General features: G+C 39.2%; 1 protein-coding gene across 8 annotated transcripts in view; it reads right to left on the bottom strand.

Annotated features, from left to right (window-relative positions):
* Positions 1-19881, bottom strand: part of CEP44 (centrosomal protein 44) — a 155701-nt gene that overhangs the window by 97800 nt on the left and 38020 nt on the right. For 4 of the 8 annotated variants that reach the window (XM_073341654.2, XM_073341652.2, XM_073341655.2 and 1 more), the window contains one exon: positions 17329-18150. The exons of 3 other annotated variants lie outside the window; for them this stretch is intronic. Coding sequence is in view for 1 of the 5 variants with exons in the window: in XM_073341652.2 (XP_073197753.1) it covers positions 18081-18150 (70 nt within the window). In the remaining 4 variants the exon portion in view is untranslated. Of the gene's footprint in view, positions 1-10882; positions 14959-17328; positions 18151-19881 lie in introns of those variants that run through there. One more of the 8 variants, XR_012158635.2, reaches the window with a different exon arrangement.

Genomic DNA, 19881 nt, shown 5'->3' with positions numbered 1-19881 from the left:
ACTGTGAACAAAAAAGCTATGCCATACCTAATACACTACCTGAGGACGAGCAAAGCTTAGGGTTGGGTGGGAGCCTTTAAAATCAACTGCCTCCCTGAGGCCATGTCTCCATCATGGCTCCAGCACCCAGGGTTTGGTCTTGCCGTAGCCCCTTCACAGTAACTGAGTGTAGGAGCATAGAATCATAGAATATCAGGGTTGGAAGGGACCCCTGAAGGTCATCTAGTCCAACCCCCTGCTCGAAGCAGGACCAATTCCCAGTTAAATCATCCCAGCCAGGGCTTTGTCAAGCCTGACCTTAAAAACCTCTAAGGAAGGAGATTCTACCACCTCCCTAGGTAACGCATTCCAGTGTTTCACCACCCTCCCAGTGAAAAAGTTTTTCCTAATATCCAATCTAAACCTCCCCCACTGCAACTTGACACCATTACTCCTCGTTCTGTCATCTGCTACCATTGAGAACAGTCTAGAGCCATCCTCTTTGGAACCCCCTTTCAGGTAGTTGAAAGCAGCTATCAAATCCCCCCTCATTCTTCTCTTCTGCAGGCTAAACAATCCCAGCTCCCTCAGCCTCTCCTCATAAGTCATGTGTTCTAGACCCCTAATCATTTTTTTTGCTCTTCGCTGGACTCTCTCCAATTTATCCACATCCTTCTTGTAGTGTGGGGCCCAAAACTGGACACAGTACTCCAGATGAGGCCTCACCAATGTTGAATAGACGGGAACGATCACGTCCCTCGATCTGCTCGCTATGCCCCTACTTATACATCCCAAAATGCCATTGGCCTTCTTGGCAACAAGGGCACACTGCTGACTCATATCGAGCTTCTCGTCCACTGTCACCCCTAGGTCCTTTTCCGCAGAACTGCTGCCTAGCCATTCGGTCCCTAGTCTGTAGCGGTGCATTGGATTCTTCCATCCTAAGTGCAGGACCCTGCACTTATCCTTATTGAACCTCATCAGATTTCTTTTGGCCCAATCCTCCAATTTGTCTAGGTCCTTCTGTATCCTATCCCTTCATGGGAGGATTTATGCTAAAATTCTTTTCCAGCAGGAGTGAGACATGCTGGACTGGATTTAGGAACAGTGCATAAGATGAAACCCCTGGCAGGGACAGGATTTAGGAAGCATTATAAAAGGAGTTCCAGAGGTTGTTTTCAGGGCCATCCTTAGGATTAACAGGGCCGTATGCAGTATTATTAAACTGGTGCCCCTATGCCCAATGGCAGCCTGGGCTTGCAGCCTGTGCAGGGAGGGACGAGGCAGCAAAGCATACCGAGCCGCCTGGCCCACCTCACGGCCGTGGAGAATCACAGTTCCCTGCAGAGACCCCCGTACCCTCTGCCTCATGCAGAATGCGCGGCACCAGCGCATTCGGCTCTGTGAATACAGCCCCTGCCTAAGGAGGCTGCAGTGCGTGCTGGGTGTGCGGGAGCCAACCCGCTCTTACCTGCTGTCATGAGCAGTGGGTGAAGCTGCCGCTTGGGGAGACTAGCTCCCCAGCCCACCTCTTTTGCCTGTGGCCCCACCCATACTCCTCCCAGGCCCCGCCCTCTCCCCACTGTCTCCCTTCCCCTCTCTGCTCAACTCCTTCCAGACAAATCCCTGAACCCAAATGAAGCAAATGACATTTGAAAAAAACACTCTTCTCCATTTTCTTTAGAAAGAAATTCAGCATATTTTCCACTGCATGCCAGATGGTGAAGACTGGACATGCATAAGGTACCTAATTAAGAGACATTAAAAAATGTCAGTCACGGGTTTGTTTGTTTTTTTAAATATACCCTGAAGTTTGTCAGAGATTTATTTGCAAAAACTTTGTAGTAAGGGCAAGTCAGCTGCTGAATACAACATTAAATATTATGGAATACATGATGCAGCTCTTCTCTGTTTTACATTTTCTTCATCAGTATTTCTAAGGTGATTTTATATTTTAAGTGTTCTCTTAAGCCTTCATAAAGCAATCGTTCCAGATTACTACATATTTAACTCACTGAAACAACATTATTTTAAATTAATCAGTCACAGAAGTTTAATGTGTTCATAACAATGTTCATTGCCTTTAGAAAAAGGGAACACTAATTTACTTTGTGTGATCTCCATAACAATATACATGTTATGAAATTTCACCAACTTTAAAAAATGTTTCCAAAGATTTTAGGCATAACAAAGGATTTTATATCTTACTAAGGTACTGATTTTGCTGGAGGGATTCTCTTAAAACTAGTTAATCAAATAATAAGTAGTAAAGAAAGGGAAACTCCTTTGTCCAGCTATCTGGAAGGAAAGGGATGTTGTCCTGTTAAGAGCTCTCTTCAACTAGGTGTGAGTGGGAGATGAAGAGAGAAAGGAATGGACAGAAAGGACAGGAAGACTTTGGAAGCAAGTTTTTTGTACTATATTAATTAAAATGTGTATTTTAGATAAGGTTGGGTTTTTTGAAGGATTTATTTAAAAGTCTGAAGTTCCAAGCATTTAAGGATAAAGATGAATACTCAGATTGTGCATCTAAAAATCTATGCAAGAACTTTTTAGAGATGTGATTTTATAATCTTCAACAACACACTAATGAAATATTTTTAAAGCAAATTTTAAACTAAGGTCCTGGAGACTAACATGTTCTGAGTGAATATTACAGTAATGCACAACTATTTTTGTCAGTAAATTCAGAAACTGACAGTCTATACATGGGGGTTGGCAAATGCCTATTAAATGGCTTCATTAGCACTTTAATGGCTCTTTAACAGTTTCAATATTGTGCTAATAGGTCCGGCAGGCTGGAAGGCTTTTTCACTTTTAAGAACTAGATCAGGGATAGGAAGATGCTGTTGGGTGGACACTAAGACCCAGGGGTGCCCCAAATTTTCAGGTGTCCTACGCAGCCACATATACCTAAGGATGGCCCTGGTTCTTTTGCATCTACCAATGACCTTTTATTTTCTTGGGCATAGTAGGAGGTTTGTATAAAGATCCTGGTTTTGACTAGGATTTCTAATTGTACTATAGGGTGATTCAGGAGTTTGGTTACGGTTACTCATGGTGCTGGAAATATTTTAATGGGGAGGAGCCAATACAGATGGTTTATATGCTCTGCCCTTAAGGTTCCTTACTTGGACATTTGCTATCTCATGCCAGTTGCACCACTTCAATAGCCACTAGAAGGTGGCTGTCCAAGTAGAGCTATGCTGACATATAGCTACCCCAGGGAGGGAGTGGAGGTATGTTCTTAGACTCTTGGTTCTGTGGCGATGGATATTTGGCTTTTAAGGAAAGGCTTAAGTGAATCATTTATTCCCAGCCTCACAGGTCTTGTCTGAGGCCTCACCTGAAAAGGAGAAGACATCAGATGACAGGCACGCTACTTTTGGCTGTTCTCTGGCTGAAACTCAGCCTGTTTTGTTCTAGATGTTCTAGAAAAAACATCTAGATGTTCTAGAAAAAATTTAAGCTGCCATCTGCAAATTGAATTCCAACACAACCTGGACAGTTAGAGCAAACGACCAAGGTAATAATGGGTCCATGGTTAAATTCTTTGTGCCTTCCTTAGGGAGCAAAGGGTCACAGCTCCATTCAAACAAACAATAGTAGTTAACCCCTTGCTGATGAAACATCATCATTATATTGAAGACCTTACTACCCACCATCCTGTCAGTAACACACTTTTGGGGGGGGGTGGGGGGGGAAAGGAGAAGAGACAAGACCACTGAGATTGTGATGGAAAGTCCGCACTAGCATCCTATGAAATCCTTGGATTTCCTTGATCCTCAGCATTTAGATTGCCATAGGTTTGGAAAAGCCTCCAGGAGCCATTCAAAGGCTGAAAAGAAGGAAGACATACAGGAAATAGTCTAGCACTTTGAGAAGAGGCTGGAACAGCAGCCTACAGAATATAAACTTTTCTAAAAGTAAAGCAGAGGAAGCACTCACAGGAAGTTTGTTGTGTGAAAAGACGACTATCTATTCAAAATGGAGGGTTTTACATTGGCCAGTTGAAGGAGACAGATCTAAAGTGGGCCTGAACCTTCCAGGTTACTGACGAAGTTAGAAAATAAATACTTGGAGTAATTGATTTAGAAGCGATTGGAAGTAAGAATTGGGATGGTTAGCATGAATAGAAAGTTTCATCTGTTTGTAAATACACCGCCTTCTTCTCAGAATGTGAGGTAAGACTACTTGATTATGTAAGGAAAGAAATCAGATGAATCCTGTGGAATATGCTATTTCCCAAGAGACTTTTTGTCATTAATGTAACTAGTCTACACATAGAGGAAGTGTGGAGCCTACTGCATATAGAAGCTTGGAGCAGCTGCCCTTCATTATGGGTTCCTAGTTAAGTTGAGGGTTAGGCCATCTGGTCTCTGCTGACAATGTTGTGACGTTGCACTCCATATGATTTTATGAAAATATGCTAATGACTGTGAATATAATGTAACTGGAATATACGTCATGCAAAAGGTCTCTTGTAAGGTATAATTACAAAGTTTATAATCTACTGAGTGTGGTCATCCAATTTATATAACTGTATCATTCTTGTATCTAAAACTAGAAATATGAAATATAACTCTGAGGTGCTATTGTAATTATGCCAAGTGTGGGCCATTAATGATGGCTTGGAATCTTGATGGCTCCCATTAACTGGGACAATTGGTTGTAAATGGCTCTGTTTACTTGTAAGACTTCCTGTACACCTGTGTGCTGGCAAGTGAGTAATGAAGTCTTACAGTGACTTGTGATGTCACCTGAACTGGAATCCATTTTTTAACCTGGTGCTATTCCATTTAAAAGGAGGGGTGGGAACCCAGAGAGGGACAAAGGATTCCCACCTTGTGCAAAAAAAAAAAAAAGGGGGGGGGGTGGAACAGAACAAAGGGGGCTGGAGTCATGAGAAATCCCCTACTACCTGAGCTGGAACAAGGACTGTACCACGGGAAAGGATTGGGCCCACACTAGGAAGGAGTCTAGTCTGTGAAAGAAGCTTATTGGAACATCTGAGGGTGAGATTTATCTGCATTTAGTTTCCTACTGTATTAGGCTTAGACTTGCATGTTTTTGTTTTATTTTGCTTGGTAATTTACTTTTTTCTGTCTGTTATTACTTGGAACCACTTAAATCCTACTTTTTATATTTAATAAAATCACTTTTTACTTATTAATTAACCCAGAGCAAGAATTAATTCCTGGGGGAGCAAACATCTCTCTCTATCAGTGTTATAGAGGATGGACAATTTATGAGCTTACCCTGTATAAGCTTTATAGAGAATAAAACAGATTTATTTGGGGTTCGGATTCCATTGGGAACTGGGTATCTGGGCGTTGGAAACAGAAGCATTTCTTAAGCTGTTTTCAGTTAAGCCTGCAGCTTTTGTGGGGCGTGGTTCAGACCTGGGTCTGTGTTTGTAGCAGGCTAATATGTCTGGCACAACCAGACAAGGTACTAAAGTCCCAAGGTGCCAGGGAAAATGGGCTCAGAGGTAGTCTCAGCACATCAGGTGGCAGTCCCAAGCGGGTTTCTGTGACCCAACCTGCCACAAACATCTGAATAATATTTTATTTGGTTAGTTCCATAAGAAAGGACTGAAATAATTGCCTCTATTGACAGAAACTTTAATAATTCAAATTTGCAATGGTACCTTTTCTCCTAGCTCTTCTCAGGCAATGTTAACTACATAAGTTGGTGGAATCCTTGATGATCTCATCAAACGAGATTTTTGAACAGCCTCAGTGTTCTAAGTGAGGCAAGTTTCTGAGTCCATTGCCATAAACTTAGCCCGATGCTCAGTCTAGCTGCTGTGGAACAAATCACAGAACAATAAGGAATATGAAACAGCTAATGCAACATCAAGAATAAGGGCTGGTCTCCAGTACGGGGAGATTGCTGCTGCTGCAACTGATGCAGCAGGGATGGACTTAGCGGGTCTAGTGAAGACCCACTAAATCAGTGGCAGAGCGCTCTCCGGTCAACCCTGGAACTCCAGCTCTCTGAGAAGAGTAAGGGAAGTCGACTGAAGAGCGTCTCCCATCTACACAAAGCAGTGAAGACACCGGGGTAAGTTGATCTAACCTACATCAACTCCAGCTACATTATTCACATAGCTGGAGTAGCGTAACTTAGGTTGACTTACACCCGTAGTGATTACAAGCCTTAAGAGAACTGGAGCCTTTTGAGTTGTGTGTTTTTTTGTTTCAACATGTTTGATTTCAAACTAAGATGTGCATAAGCAAGAAAGGTGCTAACCACAGCTTAAAGATACTTTAAAGAAACAAATTACCCAAGTCTGTAAGAGCTACCACTGAGGTTCGAGCCATGTGAAGTATATGTACCATGACTGATCACAGCAGCACTCTGGGGAAGTCACTATTTTCCTAAGGGCGTGGCTACACTTGCAGATGTAGAGTGCTTTGGGTTAAACAAGCCTTCGTACAGCGCAGTAGGGAAAGTGCTGCAGTTTGTCCACATTTGCAGCGGCATTGGGAGTGGTGCATTATGGGCAGCTATCCCAACGTTCAAGTGGCTGCAACGTGCTTTTCAAATGGGGAGGGGGTGGGGTGGGGTGTGTTGTGTGTATGTGGGGGGAGAGAGAGTGGGTTTTTGGGGTGCTGAGAGTGTGTCAGCACACTGTCTTGTAAGTACAGACTCCACCTCCCTCCCCCGCCTCTGTCTCACTCACTCAAACATTAGCTATTTGTTTTTTTCCTTGGAGCTGATTAGCGGCCGACACTCCAAAATGGAGCTTTGAAAGGGCCACTTCTTCATTCCTGCCGGAGTTCACAACAAAGACAAGAGAGACCACTTCAGTTAATGGGATTAAGGGATATTTCCGGAGGGCAATCAGAGCACTGTAATGTAACTCCTCGTTCACACTGACGCTGTAGCGTCTCACCCAGCAAACCTTATCCCTCTTGGGGAGGTGGAGTACCAGCAGCGCTTTAACCAGGGAGTCAGAGCTCTCTACATGCCTTGCCAGTGTGGAGGGGGAGTGAGTTAGAGTGCTCTGGGCAGCTTTATTGCAGTATAACGTGTAAGTGTAGCCAAGGCTTAAAAAACTGACAGACAAAACAGGAGTAACCACTTGAGAGAATACAACAAAATTTATCATCCTTGTCCTTCTGTACTGTTTGTGACACATGGCTGATGAGTGTTTTTTCTTCTCAGAGTCCATCCCATCCTCAAGGGACTAGGAAAGGGAAAACAACAGTCTTCATTTTAAGGGGATCTAAACAATTTCTATTTAATATCTATGTTCTGAATAATATTTGCCATTAGTTGATGAAGTTTGTATCGAACTAACATGCTAAAAATCCAACTCTGACCCAGCAAAGGAAAAGGGAAAAATGGGGGGTGATATCAAGACAATTTATTTTCCATGGAAAAGGCTCTACTTTTCATGGCAGCCTTCTTGGAAAACTTCTTGGGAATTTTTGTTTTACCTTACTACTTAGAATTCTTAAGTGCTTAAGCAACTTCCTAAGAGTGCTTAAAGTCTTAGTTTCTCATATATTTTGATTAAGAGAGGAATCCAGCTAGCCCACATAACACGGACTCTTCCATCACTAGGAATTGTAGTATTCTGGACATAAGATATGATCCAGTTAGAGTAGGAAAAAGATCAGGCCAATGATGAGGAAAAAAAAGTGTTTCTTGGGAAGCTGAAGACTGGAGATCCCTGTGCCTGTTTCCTGAATGTTACTAGTACAAGAAGATACTTCTTGAGAGGAAATAGTATCATCCCTGAGGAAAATAGAAGGGCCTGTCACATGTGAAGCAAGCACATCCACGCTGGGCCAAAGGTGGGCGGTCTCTGAATAAAGCATAATGGAAAATTTTGAATATGGAGCAAATTCTTTTAACAAAGAGAATCTACAAAAAGTACAGTGGCACCTTAAAGATTAACAGATTTATTTGAGCATAAGCTTTTGTGGGTAAAAAAACCCACTTCTTCAGATGCACAGAGTGAAAATTACAGATACAGGCATAAATATACTGACACATGAAGAGAAGGGAGTTACCTTACAAGTGGAGAATTAGTGTTGACAAGGCCAATTCAGCCAGGTGGGTGTGGTCCACTCCCAATAATTGATGAGGTGTCAATACCAAGAGAGGGAAAATTGCTTTTGTAGTAAGCCAGCCAGTCCCAGTCTCTATTCAAGCCCAAATTAATGGTGTTAAGTTTGCAAATGAATTGTAGCTCTGCAGTTTCTCTTTGAAGTCTGCTTTTGAAGTTTTTTTGTTGAAGGATGGCTACTTTCAAATCTGTTATTGAATGTCCAGCGAGACTGAAGTGTTCTCCTACTGGCTTTTGTATGTTACTGTTCCTGATGTCTGATTTGTGTCCATTTATTTTTATGTACAGACTGTCCAGTTTGGCCTATGTACATGGCAGAGGGGCATTGCTGGCACATGATGGCATATCTCATTAGTAGATGTGCAGGTGAATGAGCCCCTGATGGTGTGGCAGATATGGTTGGGTCCTCTGATGGTGTCACTAGAGTAGATATGGGGATAGAATAGGCAATGGGGTTTGTTACAGACATTGGTTCTTGGGTTAGTGTTTCTGTGCTGTGGTGTGTAGTTGCTGGTGAGCGTTTGCTTCAGGTTGGGGAGCTGTCTCTAAGCGAGGAGTGGACCACATCCACCCTGACTGAATTGGCCTTGTCAACACTGGTTCTCCACTTGTAAGGTAAGTCTCTTCTCTTCATGTGTCAGTATATTTATGCCTGTATCTGTAATTTTCACTCCATGCATCTGAAGAAGTGAGGTTTTTTACTCATGAAAGCTTATGCCCAAATAAATCTGTTAGTCTTTAAGGTGCCACCAGACTCCTCATTGTTTTTTGTGGCTACAGACTAACACAGCTACCCCTCTGATACAAGAGGTAGTTTCTAAAATGAGCTGAAATTGTAACATTTTCTATCTTTAGGGGTTTATCCTTCTGCCACCGTCTCAGAAACAGATGGAAGATACAGTCACATCATCATAAAATGATGTAATATCCATCATTTTCCAGAAAAACCGTCCTAGCAAGCACAGATAGAAATAAAAAAGTTAGTAAGAAGAAATCAAATGTGGTCCAGATGAAACAGTATAGAATGAAAGCTTAGAGATAGGAAGGTGCTGTCAATTTCGTTGTATGGCAGCAGTTAACTTGACCCATGTGCTGTGCTACCTTTCTTATTACAATGTTCTTGCACCAAACTTTGACTGAGCAGCCTTTATGTTGCTGAGAGGGCGGATCAAGGCTGATCTCACCTGCAGACTTGTAGATGCAGTGCAGAGGAAAATTTCAGTTTTCCAAGGAAAGGAGCACCACCAGCAGCAACGGTCAATGACAAAAAGTGGAATTAAAAGATTTTCAATTACAACACGTATTGAAACTGAGAAGTCAGAGTCTTCCCTGTTTCCATATCAACTTCTATTAGGATGGGGATTTTCAAATGCACTCAGCACTGACCTAAACTCTGCTCCCATTTAAGCCACTGGTAAAATTCCCATTGAGATCAATGGAAGCAGAGTTAGGCCAATGAGAAGTGCTTCTGAAAATCCCACCCTTAGCTTTAACTGTTGCTAAAGAGAATTCTGACACTTGATGAAACTAAGAGGTTACACTACAATTACTTGCCACCAGAATAGAAAGGAGAAATGCAAACACATTGATGACATCATGCACATTTATAAGATTTCCTATGCAAATAACCCTTCAAATAGATCAGTTTCTAGTTGACATGAAAGTATACTGCATTTGTCAGTCAGAATCATTTTCAGATTCGTGGGTTCACTGTTTAAGAGTTTATTCCCCAGTGTCTTCCTCAAGGCTGATTTATAAACCTCTCTAGTTAAGATTTTGCTAATGTACTGGATTATAGCTTTCCTGGTATTCTTCCCAACAATACCTTTTCCAGATTGCAATCTTATTCATGAAATATGATCAAAATACTTCAACTTCATGTGCTGGATACATCAACAGAAAACCCTTTCGTGCCTCCCTTTTACCAAAGAATCCCCCAAATGGTTTTATATTCTCTACAATATACGTGGAGCAGATGTCAATAGAATCACTTAAGTGATGTCAGTTGACTGATCCTATTTATTTCCTCTCATGTCTCATAGGAATTACATAAAGCACTGAAACACTCTCAGCCAATCATACAAACAGTATTATACTCCTGCCAAAAGCACTAGTTATGAAGCAAAAAATAATCTTAAGGAAAGAAACAACATTGTATTCACCTGAAAGAGTAAGATGTTGCATTATAAATTTTCCCTTCAGTAAAACGGGTGGGGAGGGGGGCATGAAATTGAACTACTTAGTTTAATTAATATTCAGAAAACGACTGAGGACTTAGAGGAATTTCTTTGCTTATTTACATATTAGGACAATACAGCTGTAGGAAGGTTAAAGGATTAATCTAACTATTTTTGATCTGCCAACCAATCTTTCTAGCGTACTATCCTGTACACGGACTCTACCTAAACAAATCTGATATTTTTGCTGAATGTGCACCTAGAGTAGATCATGATCCTATGACCTCAAGAACATTGGCAAGGACAATCTGTTTTTCTCCTTCTCCCCTGCAACAGCACTTTCAGACCTAAAGGAGCTGTGGGGACAATACCAATCAGCAGGAGTAGCTGTAGTATTAGAAGAAACAATACCAGTGACAGCTGAAACGCCTAATCCCCAAACATATATTCCAGATAGAATCCAATGGAGGAGATTTGGGGAAAAGAATGCACAGCTGCATTTCTAAAAAGGAAGGAAATATCAGGAGGAAAAGATGTATACTGTATGGGTGATCTCTCTTACACCTGTCATAAAACAAAGTTATTTGACACAGAAAGAGTTTCACCTCAATGTCGCCAATACATTGAAGACTATTTGAGGTACCTGCTAAATAGCGGCAACAGCAGAAGGCCTGTGAAATGTGTTGACCCATTCAGTGCATCAGACGTGATAAATTTCAGTCTTATCAATCTCCCTTTTCTACTGTGGGGAGAAGAAGTTTGAGACACAAGAAATTAGAGTGGGTGTTAATTTGTAGGCATTGGGTGTTGTAAGGGAAGGTGAAAAGACAAGTGTGCTTCTATTCTGCAGTGGTTGTCCCACTGAGAGGACATAGTTGTCAGTGGTAGTAAGGCCTAAGTATTATAATTAAAGGTCAAAGTTCTATCCTCTAACAATCATGACTATTGAATACATGAGGTGGAATACTATCTGTGTCTACCTAACTCCAGCTTAAACAGCTGACATGATCTGTATTGTCCATTAGTGACACTAGGTCAAAAGAAAGGAAAAGGAGTAGTATTTGACTAAAGCACCATAGCTAATGTTGAAGAGATGTATAAGTGGGTATTTAACACACATTCTCTTTTGCTTTAAAAAAAAAAAAAAAGATGATTACTCAGGAAGCCTTGCTCTCCCGGTATATAATATAAAGTGTTCACATGTAAGGTATTAGTATTTGTGCAACGGCTTATCTTACCAGCATATATACAGAACTAATAAAGACCAGAACTTGTGATAACAATATACTGTAAATACATTACATACCCCGCCCCTCCACCCCCGCCAAAAAAAACCCCAAGTCTTTAGTAGCTCTTTCTCCTCCTAAGTGATTCCTGGTAATGTAACTGAAATAAATTCCATCTTATTATATATAGAACACTAAATTTTTTGTTAATTAACAAGATTGCTTGCTCCCCCCATTACCCAATGACAAATTTGTCATGCTTAAAGTTATATTTAGCCTAATCTCTACCTGAAACACTTATAATGCTATTTAATTTTTCTGGAGTTCTCAAACAACCTTGCTAGCTATATGTCTATAAAAAAAATCATTTGTGGAAGAAATCATTTCAATTGAAAACTCAATTTCCCCCCAATTATAGCTGCTTGGTTAGGGCATCTATAGCTATATCTCAGAAGAAACAATAATTTGGCCAAAACTCAATGCCAGAAATATACATAAAAATTATTAAAAATATGGACTATCCCCTGAGTTAGAGTTTTGTTTAATTTGCACTTCATTTTAGGTGTTTATCAGCAGTTCATTTTTCCTATAAGCTACATGGTGATTTTCCTGGACACAAGAACCAGTTGGTCAGGCTGCTGAGAAATATGTCTGTGTTTAGGAAAAGATTAAAAACTAAGGCCCAACTGCAGACCATTTATGCATACAATGACTGCAGCCAATCTTCTCCCTGAGAAGAGTGTTGGCTACTGTTATCTGGAAAAAGCCGCAAATGTCAATCTTGTATGAAAAAAATGTAACTTAAAGACTAAACTGTTTACATTATGGTAGACACTTCTGTCTAAGCTAGCCAATAAACTACACTGAAACAGGAAACTCAAATTATAATTTATATGCTTCATTTAGATGAACAACCTACACTTCCAGAGCCTTACTTGTGGTAAGAGTCAACCTTATTTATTTTCTACAATGACTATTACTGGGGCAATAACAAAGAATGATCCTTTAGTAAATTCTGTGACTTGAAAAGTTCAGGTTCAAACATTATTTTTGAACAGGTTTAGTTTACTCAGTACAGGATGTTTATTTTTAGTAAAAGGTTTTGAGGGTTTTTCTGGTTCCCATGGGAGTGGGAGAAGATGCACAAATGCACATTGTCAAGAACCAAAAAGGACTAAAATGTCTTCTTTGTTTCTGATGTAAAACTACTATATTGTTGGAATAACTAAATCTTTACTGTGAGGATTTGTTACGTGACTAAACAAACAAACCAACCTTACACTCTTACTATGCCACACCCGTAGTATTGACAGCTTATTTGTGAGGGAAGTTCTGATTAAGAACTGATGGTGTGCTACAGCCCTATATTATCCACATTACACAGCTGCAATAAGAGTAGAATCTCATTCACCTTAGGTTCTGTCAAGAGTCATGTTCTAAAAGTTTTGGAACTAATTTCAGATTTGCTTTGCCCACCAGTGAAGAAACCATGTTTTAATCAGTTTAAGAACTATATTCCAGACTGATTTTTGAAAACATGGAACCAGATCCTTGGTCCTGGCCACTTTGCATTGCTTCAGGAGCAGCAGAAAGCAATAAAAAAAAATCTACCCTGAAGGGGCAGTTGAGAATTCCCCTTCTACCCATAATGGGAATGCCAAAATGTAGGTTATGGTGCTCTGCCTGATCTTTAGCCAGTGCAACAGTCCCTACAGAACCACTACCCCTTGCTGACTTAGAAAAGCCCTGTGGCTTCTTTAAGGTATGCCAGGCCATTTCAGTTGACCAGTGGTAAACTCAGCGCACGGAGGATTGAACTCTTGGTTTCTGAGAATCATTTTCAAATGTTGTTTGACATCGGCCATGCTGGCAACTCATGCACTTTCAAAATCTGATTTAAGGCGAGCAATGTTCGTACTGTATTGTGAAATGGTAATTTGAACACAATTGCCCTCTTCTATTGTAGACTGTGCCTTAGAGGAGTTGTTGAAATTTCTTAAGTTATTCTCCATCTCTTGAGTTCTACTTATCTACTAAGCAAAATTAAAAAGGATGAGAGTCAGATTCTATGGACTATTTGAGTGATTGGTTTGTTTAAAATTAAGTGGGGCTTATTGTTGAGGATTTTACTGAAAGGCCACTTTTCAAGGTCCTGAGAACCACAGTCCCATCTATTGAGAGCTGCAATGCTAAATAAATTGGAAAAGCAAGTCATATCTATCAGATTTCAACTACTCCATGTCTTAAGCAAGGTTATTCAAGGAGTTTATTGTCAGATTATGAAATATCCACTATAAATCTATTGGTCCTCACTAGCTGGGGCAACCAGAAAAATATGAGAGTTGCTCTCCTACTGCCCATTGAATCTGTTTCACATTTGAACAAGGCAGTTTGCACAGTAGTATAACCTTGGGCATCCATTAAAGGGTTCATAAAGTATAACAACAAGCCTTCGGAGGATACAGAAGTTAGGCAACAGGGACAAGAAACCTGTAAAAGTCTTCAAGGACTTGCACCAATGACGGTCTTAATACAAAATAATTGAGGTTAAGACAAAATGAAACTAGAGTGAATGAAAAGTGTGCATATGCTGCAAATTGACAAGGGACAGTTTCACAGTAAAACTAAATGGGGGAACCTGTAATGGTTACAGTGAAATAAAAGTGTTCGAATAATTCACTCAGTGCACTACTTATTATTTCAGTAGATAGTTTTTACTAACCAAAGATGTTTAGATTTGTTTGATGACTCTTTATGGTCATACATTCCAATTACAGAACAATGGCTCAGTAAATTTTAATAGAGCATTCAGTTTGAAAATGATGGCTGAATTTTGGGAGTTATGAAAATGGCTGATGTTAAAGAAGAGGTTTTGTTTGTTTGTTTGTTTTTTAAACCAAACATTTAGGTCTATTTATATCAAGGGGCAAAAAATCAGACTGGAAGGGAACATGCCATCCTTGTTGGCCAGTAATATATGAAGAACAAGGCTTTACTAGAGAATAATGCATGTGTGGATATTTAATAGTGGGGACAATTAATGATCAGTGGATCAAAGCAGTATCATAACAGCAAAAGTTGAAATCACTTTAAAATTCATTAAACCTTTTCTTAATCTCATTCTGATACTTAACCACAAGCTGTTAACTTGTTAACACTGACTGCTAGAACATCTTCATGAAAAAAGGAACACAAAAATCATCAAGGACAGATCAGAAATAAAGAAAGAATTGGCTGTTACTTAAGACCACAAAACAATGTATAAAGATTGCACAATTGCCATTTAAACTTTTTTTTTTTTTTTAAGTCTTCCAATTTTTATACATTTGCAAAATTCTGAACTGGGGGTAAAGGTAAAGGTGCTCTTGTTTGAGGATTTTCTTGTTAGAAAGAACAACCTGTTCAAGGCATCTGTGTACCTTGGCACTGAGAAGCACTTAGCACAACTCTGGCTGCGGAGCATGATTTTTTCCAGGAACTTTGACAGATGGACCTACGGAATAGTGAAAAAGAGTACATTGCTAGAAATAGGATGCATGGCAGAAAAAAAATCACAACTCTTAACATCAACATCACTTTGAACTATATAGCATGAAGTGGACACAGAAATGCAGGATTTAACAGTAGTGTGAGAGACAAAAGAAAGGAGCAAAATTTAAGTCGATAGTCTTGCAAGGTCTCGGTGTCACTGTATGAATATTACAGGATGAATATTAGTTTGATGAAGAAATTCAAACAAAGAAGCCCATCCAGCACCAGCTTCCATATTTTGTTACAGTACTGATAAAACTTTGAAGTACTTTGAGAGAGGAGGATTTCAAAAAGAGTTAAACATTTAAGACTAGAATAAAATGGAGCCTAAATAAATGAATAAGGAAAGGAATTGATTGGCTTAAAATTAAAGAACTCCGAAAATTATACCTACAATGTTAGAGAAATTATTAGTACTCCACATTTGCAAAGCATAAGGCAAACAACTGATCAATCCTCAAAATGCTCCCATGAGGCAAACAGTCAGGCATCACTCTTCTTTTTACAGATGGTGAAAACTGAGGTACAGATGTTACTGTATATTAATTAGCCAAGGCCATACATCTGAAAACTATGTAATTCTGAATCTTAACTTGGCATAATATGGAAATGGAAACATTACTCTGTAAAATCAAGCCCATCCATACTATACCGGTTATCAAAATAAAATGCACCACTATAATCTATTCACATGCAAATCAGAACTCCACCTATACTCCTCGATATGTTGATAATACTCAAATTACTGCAAATTTGGCATAAAACAAACTGCTGGATTTAGTTTACATCTACCTCCCTATATATCTAAGGTTGGGATAATCCTATTTCATACTGTCTTCCAAGCAAACATTTGCTCTCATTTGATCAGTTCGAATATAAAGTTTCTATACAATAAAGAACTATACAATACATACTATACATACAACTATACAATACAAACTATACAATAAAGAACAGTTTACCACCTTACAGTAACTGATTCTTCAAGATGTTCTGTGTACCTGGATCCCACTCAGATGCAGCAGGTGTATATACACCATGGGCGGGAGCCACATTCGCAGAGACTCAACAAAGAAATACATTTTCTTGTATAAGCCAAGTTCAGGACTTTGCACGAAAAGCTTTTTCCAGCTTTTCTCTCCCTGAAATCAATACTCAAGGCTCACATATAATCCCAAACATATTATCTCTAAATTCTATTCAATTTTCTGACCTACACTAGAACAGAAATATACAGATTAAAATTCATGGACAGTCTTGGAACATATCTGTTAAGAATATACCTTCAGTGACTTATTGCAGGTCAGTGATTAAACACCATATTATGTCTTGTATAAATCATTACAAACACAATACGGCCACAGTTGTCTTTCTGATGGCTCAAGGGTGTGTCACCAAAAGCTATATTCTTTTACTGCATTTGAGACTGCCCAATTACCATCAATTTTTGGTCCTAATTTCAACATGTATCCCCTCAAGATCGCAGGCAAAAACAGCTCTACTGCACCAGAATTTTAGCTTTGTCAGTGATGTCACTTTAGTTATGGGAAAAACTCCAGTGGGAAAATAAAGTGCCTTTTTTCTCGGACTGAAAACAATGATAAATTAAAATTTATTTGTTACAATTCCAATGTATACAATTCCAATGTAACAAATACACCTGCCAGGGAGACAGGTTTCAGATGTGCTTAAGATGCAGAGAGCATTTGTATACTGGAGTGTTTTTTTCAAAGCTGCACCAGTACCTCATGTTAATAGGTTAAAAGAGCGGCATAACACCCACTTCTTAGAATTCACAACATGAGCTCTACACATCATCTATGGAGTGCTACAGAAACAAACAACACTCCAGAAGATTACACCATGGGGAAATCAAACACTAGCAGATGAAATATATAAAAAGGATCTCTCCCCTCAGTAGAGCCACCTGGAGACAATAATTCCATTTCATGGCACTTTCTAGGGTTCAGAATGTTTTCATTCCACATTGGAACAAAACAGAAACCTTTCCAATGTTTTTGAAAAACAGAATTCTGTCAAAATATCCACTGTGGGTTCAAAACCTGAGCAGAGGATGAGTGTACTCTCACCTTCTACAGAATGGTGGTTAGGGCTCTGGCTGAGAATGTAGGAAAACCAGGTTCAAGTCCCTGCTCTGCCTGATTCGGAGTGATCTTGGATGAAAAAACTCTAGAATCAGCCAGAGCAAGGACTCAAACCTGCATGTCCCACATCCCATGCCAGTAGCCTAAACGTCACCATGCTACGGAGTGTGTTAGTCTCTTTCTGGTTAAAAGTGACCAAAGAACCCTGGACCCTAAAAACTTTCCCCGTGAAAACTTCTTCAAAATTTATGGGTGTTCATGAAACATTTCAGCTTTGAAAAGCCCAGCATATTTCTGACCAGCTGGTGAGCTACTCAATAATATAAGGAAGAAATATATTTCTCCCCAAGGACCAGTGTAAAGTTATGAAATGTAATTCATAGAAACAGCATAAAAACAAGAAAGTGGGACATACTTAGTAATAATGGTGACTAAACCCCCCACCCCACATATGCACAGATCACAGCTACTATAGAGAATTAAGAATTAAATCCTGCCCCCCAAAAAGCATTACTGTATTGAGACCATTTAGGTCTAGGGGAGTTAGGTCAGGACCTGAGTGAGATACTATTTCTGGCATCTCTATTAGAATAACTAAGCCAATATGATAAAGCCTAAAGTGCATTCTAAGGCCATATACTGCAATGGTTTCCTTACTAGCTATGCTTCACAGCATTCCAATATTAAAACCCAAGAAGCCCTCTACAGCAACCCCAAGTAAGATTAACAAAAGGGCTGTGACTCAGATTACATTTCAATAACTATCAGATTTTTATGGTTATTACACAAGCTAAGCATATTCTAAATAATTTTTAAAAAATACTGGATGACTGCTATGGTTTTGGGGTTTTTTGTTAAACTGACTCTTCAAACAAGCATGCATGTTTCAGTTCACATTTACTAGAAGATTTAGAACCCAGTCCAAGATCAACTGCAATTTTAGGAAGAGCTCCTGCTTCAGTGTTCCAGTTTAATACAATTATGCTTCATTATCCCTTGCATGATCATGAATGTCATAAGAATTGAAAGGTGGGATTCTTTTGTATGATCTATGAGGGGAGAGAGAGAGAGAGAGAGAGAGAGAGAGACTTCAATTAATTTCTTTAAATTATATAAATTAAAAGAAAGGTATTCAGGAAAGGAGTGCCTGTTCTACAGTGGACTGATTTTTCTTCTCTTTTAAAGAAGCATCTCTAATAACTTTAAAGCGTGAATAGCAGCACAGTAAATAGATAAAAACAGCAGTCATGTAAAACATCCACATTTTGAAACCCCGGAATTTTTGTTAGGCAAGTTGAAAGAAACTAGTTGTGATAAAAGCTGTTAGGAAGAACATTCTCTAATGTCTAACTCGTGGGGGGGAGGAGAATCGCCAACTGTTTCATTACCAGTCATGGAGATCTACCAGTGTGTTAGTATACATGGGATACTAGAATTTTTACCTTTAGTCACCACAGTGATAAAAGTGGCATTGCTCATCTATGCTAGTGTTCCTGTTGTTGCTGCTAACAGTGGAGCTGCACTTTTGGGAGCATGCCACTGGTATATTTACACCCCCCCCCCCCGCCATCGAATAATAAAAATGCCAGTGCTCCATCTCTGAAATTTCCACAGATGGATTTCTACCAAAAAATTCTAGTGCAGACACATGTAAAGACTGTTAAAAGATGAACATTCTCTATCATGTATAGTTTCTTCTGACTCAGAAAAAAAGTCCTAAGGTTTCAAAATAAGGAATAATATGAGGCACTTCTCAACACCTGGAATCCAAGAATCGCAAAGCACTTTACAAAACTCAGGTGTGTTACGGGAAAAAAAAGTCATCCCACGATAATGGCATCAGGCGAAAACTAAGGAAGTAGTAAAGGAAAGTCTAAATATGCTAAGTTTGAAAATTGGAAAGTGTTGGACAATTGTGTATTTTGAAATGTGCAGTACTATTTTGAGGAATATTTTAGATTGCATGTTACTTTGTCAGAGACACAAAGTTTCTTTTAATATTAATATTAAGCTGCATCAAGTATGCATCAACTTCTTAAATCCTGAACACAAATGTTTGTTTAAAATTGTTCTCCTCTTTCTTCACACTACAGCACAAAACATTAGGGTTTTTTGGTACTGAACTATGGAAACCACACACAATGGACTTTGTTTGCACCCTAATTTCCATGCTAAATTACCAGTTAGAAGCCTATTTCAATACAATATATTAAACAACGAAAAGTCGATACTCAAAACATTGTCATTACTGTTTCAAAGCCAAACTGACTGTCGGTACTCTGTATCAAAACAATTTTATTCTAAATTGCGAAAATACTTTGAATAAATATGCACCACAAGATGGTGCTATAATTTCTATTTACTGCACACGACACACAATCTCAGATCAGTAGGAAATTTTTCTTCTCTCTAGAAGAAACAATTTAAAGAATTATTCTTTAGGATAGTGGAGTAGTGGGTTGTGAACAAGGGGTATTTCCAAATAAACTTTAAAGTAAGTTGCCATCATGAGTGTAAAGCTTGCTTTCCAGGGAATCTGCAATTTAAGTATACTGGAAAAAATGGGAGTTTATTACAAGTGCATTCATGTCCTTAAGCTTTTCACTGAGTTTATGGAGCAACAGATTATTGTATGTTACTCAATTTGGATATGTAAAATGAAATTAATCACATATTTATGGAGGAACATATTCAAAATTATTATTATCATCAAATAAATCATTTTTAAAAAGGAAGAGCAAACAGATGCTCCATCTGAAAATTATACCATTTAAATCTTG

Source organism: Lepidochelys kempii, chromosome 4, assembly GCF_965140285.1.
Source record: "Lepidochelys kempii isolate rLepKem1 chromosome 4, rLepKem1.hap1, whole genome shotgun sequence".
Classification (NCBI taxonomy): Eukaryota; Metazoa; Chordata; order Testudines; family Cheloniidae; genus Lepidochelys; species Lepidochelys kempii.
This window is presented reverse-complemented; position numbering and strand designations above follow the sequence as displayed.